Source organism: Phaseolus vulgaris, chromosome 9 (assembly GCF_000499845.2).
Source record: "Phaseolus vulgaris cultivar G19833 chromosome 9, P. vulgaris v2.0, whole genome shotgun sequence".
Lineage (NCBI taxonomy): Eukaryota > Viridiplantae > Streptophyta > Magnoliopsida > Fabales > Fabaceae > Phaseolus > Phaseolus vulgaris.
Window position 1 is genome coordinate 31,087,426 of NC_023751.2, and position 12,065 is coordinate 31,099,490.

Here is a 12,065-nt window from a genome sequence, read left to right on the forward strand (position 1 = left end):
TTGTGGTCTGAGTCAGAGAGAGGGTACTCAATCGCTATATGTAGAAGCTGTAACTTACGTACCTAATGATCTGAGGGTAGCTTAGCTTTTAAGTGCTTCTTTTCCAAGAATGCTGACATGTTTTTTAGCTTGCAAACAACGTAGTCTCCTTAAAGCAACACGTTGTATACTATAGTAGTTGTTTTTGTTTTTATTAATTTTCTTTTCTCTTCTTTCTCTCTGGAATCTACCATTGATTCTCAAATTTACTCTTTTTTTTATAGCTGTGATGTTAAAGCCTTTTTGTTGAGGATTCGTTTCTATTATAGTTAAAATGTTTTCGTATAATATTCGTTCCTAACTTACTTTTCGTTATAATAGGTGTTTAGAATTAAAAGATCAAACCCTTCACATCATTATGCACAATGTGTCTGTTATCATTATTATTTAATAATATAAATTTGATTAATAAAGATTGATTATTGGATATAAAATATTTGTACGGTGATAAACATGTAAGATACTACATGAGAATGAGAATGAGAATGAATTGTATGGTTTTCTTTTCACAACCGATTATGCTTTTCATTACTTTGTGTATTTGTTTCAACAAAACACATCAAACTTCATCTATGAATCACGAAATCATGAATCTCACTTTATTCATTCATTTTGACATCAAGTTCTATCAATAACTCGTCTTCACACAACAACATCAACACACCTTTAGTACTATCTATCTTCAAAGTTATCATTACCAACCAAGTAATATATATGTTGATGACAATAGAACAAAGCACCTTACACCAATCACAACATTGCATGTCAAGATTTGAAGGTTCAAAGTGAACCCAACACACTAATCAGTATAGGTTTTTAATGTCATGGTAAAAGTCTCACCTACTCGTGATCAACACAAGTCTTACCTACCCGTGATCAACACAATAAGTATTGGTCTTCAAGAATCCTTTAGGAATCTCTGCATTGCTAAGAATCTTTGTCATGCAGAGTGATAAAGCTTGTAGAAAAGAAAGACAAATTCACAATCTCTCTACTATCTATCTGGTTTTCCCTTCAAATATGCTCACACATACGAGGGACTCCAAAGTGGGGTCACCTGCAGATCTACTATCTCAAATCTTTGTAAATCGTGTGAAACAAACGGGGGAGTCACTTCAAATTAGTTCATGTGAAGAGTGCTCTCCTAGAACTAAACACATCGTAATTGAAGTCTAGTTAGAAAACCCATTAAAGAATAGAAAAATTTGACTAAAGGGAACTCATCAAAGTAAGAAAAGTTTTTTCTTAAGGCGGTAAGGTAAAACAATCAAAGCATAAGAGCATTTTTTTTAGAAAGACAATTTTTTATATTTTATTTTTGAAATTTGAATTTCAAATTTTCTTTCTTTGTTTTAGTTTAATTTTTTTACGAACCTTTAGTAATGTGAAATAGACTTTTATATCGATATATTATGTCACTTATAGGAGGAAATCATTATATGAATTAAAACACAATGACAATTTTATACACTACACCATTTTTTTTTAATCTTAGACAACAACTAAAAAATGTTGCCTAAGGTAGGAAAAGTGTTGCCTTAACTTTAGACAACGTTTTTTCAGGCGTGAAATATGCCGTCGTGAACTTAGGTTTAGACAACGCTTTTTTACCTGTTGTCATGTCAGCATGGTCGAAAGTGAAAAATGACGTAGTGATAATATTGAACGATTACTCATGTAATTGATGTAAAATGTGTCCTTGATGTCATAGGAGAGTTACATTACAATGGTTAGAATACAAAACCAATGCAATATTATTTTAATTGAGCTTTTACATTGATTGATAGGAACAATCGATATAATATGCCTTCATTTTGCCCCTCAAATGCATTGCGTGCCTCTCACTTGTTTTATTTCACTCTCAACTTTTGTCTGCTTGTGAATTCTCACTATCGTGATGTCTCGTTTTTCTATGTCGCTACGAGATTCCTTTATCCACATGTCACAAGTTTGATGCCTGTGAGAGTTCTTTACCATTGCTTTTTTGTTGTCGTTATTGTCCAAAGAAGCTACACAAACTTCTTCTTATTATTATTATCATTACTACAATAGAAGCATTTTACATAATTTTTTTGAGGCAAACTACGTCATGTAAAAGTCCAACGTGGATGTGAGAGACATAACTTTACATTAGACGTTTAACAAGTAAAAAGTGCATTTCTACGTTGGACTAATCCACAATAGCCGTAAGTGGGTATCATACAAGGGATAATTATAGAGCCTTTTTATGTTAGACTATGTAATGTCTAACATAACTTTACATCTGACTAGACTATATTCGACATAAATCTACATTAAACATTGCATAGTTTGACCTAAAAATTGATACTATTTAAAAAAAAAAATTCAATTACTTTTGGCTTAAAATGAGAACCTAAAATACATAGTAAACTTGTTTAGATATAAATGCAATATAGTCCAAAAATTTGTACTAAAAGTTGAATAAAAAACTCTATGTAACTTAAATGAGCCAAACAACATAATAAACCTAACTACATTATCTATGTTGGAGAAGAAATGTTGCCCTTCATTCTTTTATTTGTTGCATGTCATCTTGGAACAATGAAGATTGATCATTAAATAACTAAGACACTTGACTCATGTTATTATGCAATACTAAAAAAAGTAAAATATATTTTAGCAAATGTCAAAACGAGTTACATTTGTCCAAGAATCAACAATACTTGTATAAGTGATGACTCTCATCCAGTACATGATGTAGTAGTCACATTCAAATAAATGTGCTTGCTTATGATACTAAAACAAGAAGCAAGTGACAAAATTATTTCCATGCAACTTATATATAAAATAATTATTATATGTATTAAAAGTTGTCTAACCTTAAGGTACATGAATTGCAATGACTTTGTTCTACTTTTTCTACTTGAAATGCTTGTGTCAAGCATAACTCTAACTTTAGTAATGATATATGTTACTTAATACGTTAATGAACTTTTCATTTCTTGGCTGGGTTTTCTTTGAATCAAACAAATTGTTCATGGGTCTTATCTTGAGAGTAGTGCACCTCAAGTGGTGACTCCTCACCACTCATCTTGGAATTCTTTCACCTTTCAAGTGGCGTGATTCCTTGCTCCTTTTTTCATAAGCTTTCTTCATCTCTTCACCTTTTCCTTTCATTATTTGCATCACTCTTCTTCCATATGGTCAAAATCTTAGATATTGGATCATCATGAGCTTCTACCATCTTATCATCATCAATAATAGGTTATCTCTCATAACCTACTTATCACGATAGAAAAATTTCTAAACAAAGGAAATGTTAATTCAACATTGACAAAAATTATACGAATGAAAAACAAACAAAAAATAAAACAACGTAATACATTTGTCCTTGTTGAGACTGACATGACCAAATGTCTTGGCCAAGTCAAAAATAACACTCGAGCAATAGCATCTCGAGTTTCATCAACCACTACTCGTGTCTAGTCGAACTACAGAGGGACCGATGAATTCATTTCTATCCACTCTTAGAGCATCTTCTAAGACTGTAATTGAGAGTAAAACCCACTATGTAGATGAGATTTGTGTAATTGGATGAAATTTAATCATAGTTAGAATAATTTCTTAAATATGGTATTTAAATACATTTTGCTCTCATCTTGATTTTGACAATCTGCATAGATTCTAGACCTTATTAATGATAACTTGGATGAAGAATTACAACTCGTTAAAGTCTGGAAAGTCTCACTGAAGAAGGACTAGACAGTCTCACTTATACACCTATTAGACGTTTTCACATAGACACCCATTAGACGATCTCCCTAAAGTGTCTAATGTTGGAAAAATTGCTCTGAAGAGAGATATTTGAATTTAGTTATCCTTTATGAAGATGTTGAAATTTTTTCATTGAAGAGTTATGTGACAACAAATATTTTTGTTGTTGTTATAAAATCTTTTGTAACTATCCATCAACTACTTAGTGAAACAACCAAAACTCAAATTAAGGGAGTTCACTAGGTGGAAGAGGAAAATTTGTTCGTTCCATAACTCAATTACATGATGATAATTACCCTTTAGTAAGATCAAAATGTATACATGTGAACATTTTGATTATACTTGTCTCATCACATCAGTTAATTTGAAAAACATTATATTAAAATTTATCTAAGGATAAATAATCACCAATTTATCTCGTCACATAAGTTAATTTGAAAAACATTATATTAAAATTTATTTAAGAATAAATAAGCACTAATATGATCCTTAAATGTGTTAGATGATGCCAATTTAGTCATTATATATATATAAATTATTTTCTCAATGTATAAATGTCTTACAATTACATTCTATAGCTAAGTTTTGTTGGATTACTTTTGTTATTAAAATATCTTTATATTCAATTAATAGTATATTAGAGACTATTTTGTTATTAAACTAATATTAAAGATTTATTTAATTTTTTTACACATTTAATGACTAAAATATTTTTTTCAGTCTTTTAAGGACTAACTGTGCCAAGTATATCCTATTTCCCATCTATCCTTTATATGCATTTAAAATAATAAAAAAAATATACTAATTAACATACAATAAGTAATAGAAATTAAATACGATACCTTTGATGAGATAAATATGAACTTCATTCGTTCCATGTTGAGAAAGTCTTTGACCATAGAAGCATACTAATGAATAACAATCTATCTATCTATCTATATATAATATTCATGCATTACATTAATGACTTCGACCCACCTGAAATTACTTTCGTTTGATCCGTGTTTTGCTTAAATTTCTTAAATAACTTGTTCTTAGACTGACCAACATGAAAGGAGAAAAAAACTCAATTTGATTGATACTAATTAACCATCCTTTCACATCAGTCTATCTTTCAATATCAGACTGATTTGTCACATTATCACGTCTTACCCACTAGTAATTAAGCTTGTACTATGATTTATGAGCAACCGAAAAATTAACATTGTGCAAAAATCAACTTAAAATTTGATCAAAGGGTGAAAATAACAGAGACATATTTAGAGCCTTGTAATTTCTTTTGGAAGCTTTGAAAAAGATACACACCAACGTAGCCTGTTCGAGAAGGCTTCGAAGCCATGGTGGTTGAAAAATAGACGAAGCTTAGCTTTAAGGCAATGGGGACCCTGCAACCAACAATAGCACCCTTATGTGGACATATTTGGTGAGGGATACCAAGCCGTTCAACAGCACCAAGTTTCCTTCATAAAACACAAACCTTTGATCACAAACCTCAGCTTTACAGAACCCCATTGTGCTGTGTTGTATCATATCCCATTGTCCCATTCACCAAGTCACCACCAAGACATGGAAGCCAGCGCTGGACTGGTCGCTGGTTCACATAACCGCAATGAGCTCGTTGTCATTCATGGCCATGAAGAGGTAATGTTGTGGTAGTAGCAATAGTGAAAGAAAACTACTAGAACAAGTGCTGTCAAAGACCCTTTTCTTTGTGAGTGTGTGTGTTTGTTTTCGTGGAACAGTTCGATTAACAGTACTATTATGTCATGGGGATTTGGTGCAGCACAAGCCTTTGAAGAACTTGGATGGTCAAGTATGTGAGATTTGTGGTGATGGCGTGGGACTCACGGTGGATGGAGACTTATTTGTGGCTTGCAATGAGTGTGGTTTTCCAGTGTGCAGGCCTTGCTATGAGTATGAAAGGAGAGAAGGGGGCCAGCTTTGCCCACAGTGCAAAACCAGATATAAGCGTCTCAAAGGTAAGCCAGGGAGCAGGGAGCATGTTCTTGGAGATCTCACTAACTAAATTTCATAATATATAACATATAACATATAACTGGATGTTGTTTAGTTTACACATTATAAAGTGATATACAAAATCTTGCTATGATAGACTTTATATCACCTTTTACATCATTTTTTCGAATGATACTGCTTTTATATCACCTTTTACATCCTTTTTTCGAAAGATACTGAATTTTTCTTTGAACATTTTAACACATGACCAGGGAGAGTGAATAAAATAGTGATTTAAACTGAACCATTTCATTTTCTTTTAATAAGCATAAGCTCAAGAATAGCCCTCAAATTTTCCAACTATTTTGATTTGGTTGAACTTGAACTCGTGATTAAAACAAGTAGGGAGCCTGATACGATCTTGATCTGTTTGTTCATTAAGGGAGCCCGCGGGTGGAGGGAGATGATGAGGAGGAGGATGTGGATGACATTGAGCATGAGTTCAATATTGATGACGAAAAGGACAAGCATGGCCATGCTGCAGAGGCCATGCTTCATGGAAAAATGAGCTATGGAAGAGGTCCTGAAGATGATGAGAATTCCCAGTTCCCAATACCAGTCATTTCTGGGGGCCGTTCTAGGCCTGTAAGATTTCACACCATTTTCTCTCCATTAACTTGTTCTCACTCATACAACTATAAAATTTCATGCATGCATGAATGCAGGTTAGTGGGGAGTTCCCAATATCATCTAATGGTTATGGGGAGCAGATGTTGTCTTCTTCACTGCATAAACGAGTGCATCCATATCCAATGTCTGAACCTGGTTAGTGGTCTATTTTGCCAGCCCTCTTTATTAGTAGCATAGAAACCTTTTTCCTCATGAATATATGCAGCTCCTTGAAATGTTTTTCTTAGTGTTCTTCAATGTGTGGCATGCTATGATGACTACTGCAGGGAGTGCCAGATGGGATGAAAAGAAAGAGGATGGATGGAAAGAAAGGATGGAGGACTGGAAGTTGCAGCAAGGCAATTTGGGGCCTGAACCTGATGAAGATCCAGATGCAGCCATGTATGCTTCCTGCACTACATTTTAGAAAACTGTGTTTATGCAGTTATTGATAATCAACTACCATGAACGAAATAATATATACCCATGATGGCCACCCCTTTACTGATATTCTGGGCATTGCAGGTTAGAGGAAGCAAGGCAACCACTTTCAAGGAAAGTACCAATAGCATCTAGCAAAATCAATCCATATAGAATGGTGATTGTGGCCCGTCTTGTCATTCTTGCTTTCTTCCTCAGATACAGACTTATGAATCCTGTACGTGATGCAATGGGGCTGTGGCTTACCTCTATCATATGTGAAATATGGTTTGCTTTTTCATGGATTCTGGATCAGTTCCCCAAATGGTTTCCCATTGATCGAGAGACCTACCTTGACCGTCTTTCCATGAGGTAAAGGTTGCAAAAATTCACAGCTCTGAGATGAAGGGTTATTTTAGAGACAGTCTTCAGTAGAAAATTGATTTTTTTTTGAAGTTGTGATTGGGTGTGTAAAATTTATACACGGAGTTCTATAGGGTAATTATGTTGAGACCTCAAATCTTAAACTTCTTGCTTACCAACATGTTTTTCAGGTACGAGCGTGAAGGTGAACCAAACATGCTTGCTCCTGTAGATGTCTTTGTTAGTACCGTGGATCCAATGAAGGAACCTCCTCTGGTTACGGGAAACACTGTTCTTTCAATCTTGGCCATGGATTACCCAGTGGATAAGATATCATGCTATATTTCTGATGATGGAGCCTCAATGTGTTCATTTGAGTCCCTGTCAGAAACTGCAGAGTTTGCTAAGAAGTGGGTACCGTTTTGTAAGAAATTTTCTATAGAACCTCGGGCACCTGAGATGTACTTCAGTGAGAAGATAGACTACTTAAAGGACAAAGTGCAACCCACCTTTGTTAAGGAGCGTCGAGCCATGAAGGTTTGCATTACTATGAGAACTAGCTGGAATCGTAATCAATAGTGATGCTTTTCCATACCAATTTTCGTTGAAGATAAAAGAATGTTGAAAAATGTAAATAAATAATCAAAGAGTTTAGTTTTGACATGATATACTAGTTTTCACATCATGAATTTCGCAACTAAAAGCATATTAAGGAACCGCAAAATAATTTCCATCATTTAGGGACTGATGTGGTGAAGATTGAATTGTATCTATGGTACTAACTCATTTGATTCAAACTTTTGATATCTGTTAGAGAGATTGATTTGCTTTGGATCGTGTAAATGGCAGAGGGAATACGAAGAGTTTAAGGTTAGGATCAATGCACTTGTTGCAAAAGCCCAGAAAGTTCCTCAGGGAGGATGGATTATGCAGGATGGGACACCATGGCCAGGAAACAACACTAAGGATCACCCTGGCATGATTCAAGTGTTTCTTGGAAGCAATGGGGGTCTTGATACTGAAGGAAACCAGCTTCCTCGTCTTGTTTATGTTTCCAGAGAGAAAAGACCTGGTTTTCAACACCACAAGAAAGCTGGTGCTATGAATGCTCTGGTAGAGTTTCTGAACTGAACACCTTTTGTTACTTGCATCACCAGCTCGTTGACCTTTATGCATAGCAAATATGTGATGACCCTACGCTGTAATTTACAGGTTCGGGTATCTGCTGTTCTCACAAATGCTCCTTTCATGCTGAACTTGGATTGTGATCACTATGTCAATAACAGCAAGGCTGCCCGAGAGGCCATGTGCTTCTTGATGGACCCCCAGATCGGGAAGAAGGTTTGCTATGTTCAGTTTCCTCAAAGATTTGACGGTATTGATACACATGATCGTTATGCCAACAGAAACACAGTTTTCTTTGATGTAAGAAACTCAAAGCTAGCAGGATTTTTTCCTTGCAAATGACTTTCTTTAAACATTGTGAGCAGAATATTTGATCATTCAACTTTCTTCGTCTTTCTGCAGATTAACATGAAGGGTCTAGATGGTATTCAAGGACCTGCATATGTGGGGACTGGGTGTGTTTTCAGGAGGCAAGCTTTGTATGGCTATAATCCTCCAAAGGGTCCCAAGCGTCCAAAAATGGTAAGCTGTGATTGCTGCCCATGTTTTGGAAGCCGCAAGAAGTACAAGGAGAAGAAGAGTGATGCAAATGGAGAGGCTGCTGCAAGCCTAAAAGGTTCTTGTTTTGATTTAAATCACTAGTCTTTCTTGTTACAAATAAACTTTTGTCTCAGTTGATTTCTTTCCTTTTACCACTTCCAACCTTGTGTCACTTGTCTAAACTAAATAGGGATGGATGATGACAAAGAGGTGCTGATGTCCCATATGAATTTTGAGAAGAAATTTGGACAGTCCTCTATCTTTGTGACTTCTACCTTGATGGAAGAGGGTGGTGTGCCTCCTTCTTCGAGTCCAGCTGCACTGCTTAAAGAAGCCATTCATGTGATCAGCTGTGGATATGAAGATAAAACTGAATGGGGACTTGAGGTACGCTAATAACATGTCTCTTATGATGTGTTTTAATTAGGAGAATTAGCATATCCAATTAATACTTTTTCTTTTCAAATGTGCAGCTTGGTTGGATCTATGGATCTATTACAGAAGATATTCTAACAGGCTTTAAGATGCATTGCCGCGGGTGGAGGTCTATTTACTGTATGCCAAAGAGAGCTGCATTCAAGGGAACTGCTCCAATCAACTTGTCAGATCGTCTCAATCAGGTGCTTCGTTGGGCACTTGGTTCCATTGAGATTTTCTTCAGTCACCATTGCCCTCTATGGTATGGCCTCAAGGAAAAGAAGCTAAAGTGGCTTGAGAGATTTGCCTATGCAAACACAACTGTGTATCCATTCACCTCCATTCCTCTTGTTGCCTATTGTATTCTTCCCGCAGTTTGCTTACTCACTGACAAATTCATCATGCCACCGGTAAGGATCTTATTCTTCCCCTTCCTATTATGAACTTAGTTGTACATGACATTCGTATAAAGGTATAACCTTCCACTTTTGCTAATCATGTTTATGTAGTAGGACTAACTTTTTAATCCATTATAGCTGAAAGGATAAGTTCTTCAATCCTAATTCAACGAGCTTACAACATGTGTACTAAGATTCTTTACTCATAATGCTACTTGTTCTGTTGCTGATGATCCAGATAAGCACCTTTGCGGGTTTGTACTTTATTGCTCTCTTCTCTTCAATCATTGCAACTGGTGTTCTTGAGTTGAAATGGAGTGGAGTGAGCATTGAAGAATGGTGGAGAAATGAGCAGTTTTGGGTGATTGGTGGGGTATCAGCTCATCTTTTTGCTGTGATACAAGGTCTGCTAAAGGTTCTGGCTGGAATTGACACCAACTTCACTGTTACATCCAAGGCAACAGATGATGAGGAGTTTGGAGAACTATACACCTTTAAGTGGACTACTCTCCTAATTCCTCCAACCACTATCTTGATCATTAACATTGTTGGTGTTGTGGCTGGAATCTCAGATGCCATAAACAATGGGTACCAATCCTGGGGCCCACTATTTGGAAAGCTCTTCTTTTCTTTCTGGGTCATTGTCCATCTGTATCCATTCCTTAAAGGTTTGATGGGTCGGCAAAACCGCACACCCACCATTGTTGTGATTTGGTCAGTTCTATTGGCTTCTATTTTCTCCTTGCTGTGGGTAAGAATTGATCCATTTGTCCTCAAGACTAAGGGACCTGATACCAAACTATGTGGAATCAACTGCTGAAAGACTAGTTTCCCTGTAGTATTCATTGCTAAACCATGTTTAAGAGATGTCTTTAGGGTAATTCATGGTTTAACAAACCAACAAGGATGAATAAGGAACGAGTGAAAATTTTGTGTAGCATAAACCATTGTTATCATTTTTGTAAATGTTCTCAAAAGTATATTGATTACCATATATGGTTTGGCTGAAACTGCCCCTGGATTGTAGAGTAAATCAAAATTTGCTTGCAAGATTGGTATGTTAATGTCAAATTAAAAACCATGCACATAAAGAACAAAGGAAGAAGTAGCGTAATCGTGAAACAAAGAAAGATTAAAAGAAGAAAGCAAAAGCTTAACCATAACCATTGTAAATAGTAGGCCCCATCATATAGAAGAGGCTACAGTATCTGTATCATGTTATACTACGACAACAAACTAACATTTTATAAATATGGTATGTTAGTTATTATATTATTTATTGTGTGATATGATAATAATATCTTTAAAATAGGTAGATTATTGGTGAGATTCACTAGATTCCATATAGAACAGTACGGTAGAGCAATATTTGAAGTAGAAGAAGCATAATTTGTCCTTTCTATACAGTGTACAGACATATCGATGAATATTTTTTTTTTAATTTTAATATTATTAATAAGGTTAACCATTTTGTGGAGGGAATCGAGATAACAAACTTTTAATCAGTACATCATAATTATACTAATAATTATTATTATCAATAAAAATAACATGAATAATCATATTCATGATAATAGTATAATAATATTATTAATAATAATATTGTATCCGTCAAAATTGGACAAGAACCAGAGACCTCGGTACTTGATGTATCTGGTTCAAAATGCATTAAAATCAAGAAATCTTGCTACCTGGTAAGATTAACAATAGTATTATTAATTTTAATAATAATAATATTAATATTCATAATAATAATAGTATTATTGGTATTAATAATTGTACCGATCAGGTAATCGGGAGTGATGACGTGGCAACAAGTGATAATATGGGCGTGTTGAACGGGGCACCTGGTTGACAGAAGGGAAGTACATCAGGAAGTCTGTGTAGTCGCCGATCGTTGACTTGGCGTTCTCCAATCTCTAGTGTGTGTAACCCGCGGTCACCAGAGTTGCGTCATAGTCGCCATATGTGAGTACTAGGAGATCAGGTGGTTAGAGACCGCCAAAAGGGGCACATCGCCGGAAGATTAGGAAAGCTTGCTTAAGGTTTCCAAGGGGTACAAGTACGGGGACTGGCGATATGCTTGTCACGCAGCAGGGGAGGATGAGGTTATCAGATGATCATTCCCTAACTAGAGGTCGGGGCAAGGGAACAGCTTCCCAGAACATGCATGGTATGCAAGTGAAGCAGATCGTGATAGCGGCAGGCGAGACCATAGAGAAGGTGTGCAAGGTGACACCCCGTGCTCGCCACTTAAGGGGTCGCGCTCCAAGGTAAGCTCTGCACCAAGTTACTCCTTGTATGGGTAACTTAGTCGAATGGCTTGAAGAGTAGAGGTGACGCTCAAGTGGAGGGAGCTCCAGATGGTGACACGTGTACAGCTGGATGCGAGCCACGTGTCCA

General features: G+C 35.9%; 1 protein-coding gene across 1 annotated transcript; it reads left to right on the forward strand.

Moving 5' to 3' along the window:
• The first annotated feature begins 5,064 nt into the window (after positions 1 to 5,064).
• LOC137821190 (cellulose synthase A catalytic subunit 7 [UDP-forming]) lies at positions 5,065 to 10,672 on the forward strand. The gene is made up of 13 exons (XM_068625665.1): positions 5,065 to 5,415; positions 5,558 to 5,753; positions 6,173 to 6,375; positions 6,456 to 6,555; positions 6,687 to 6,801; positions 6,925 to 7,191; positions 7,374 to 7,719; positions 8,032 to 8,295; positions 8,395 to 8,607; positions 8,710 to 8,923; positions 9,038 to 9,234; positions 9,321 to 9,674; positions 9,901 to 10,672. Exons 1-13 carry the CDS (start codon positions 5,341 to 5,343, stop codon positions 10,480 to 10,482), a joined length of 3,126 nt encoding a protein of 1,041 aa, XP_068481766.1. The 5' UTR covers positions 5,065 to 5,340; the 3' UTR covers positions 10,483 to 10,672.
• The last annotated feature ends 1,393 nt before the right edge of the window (positions 10,673 to 12,065 follow it).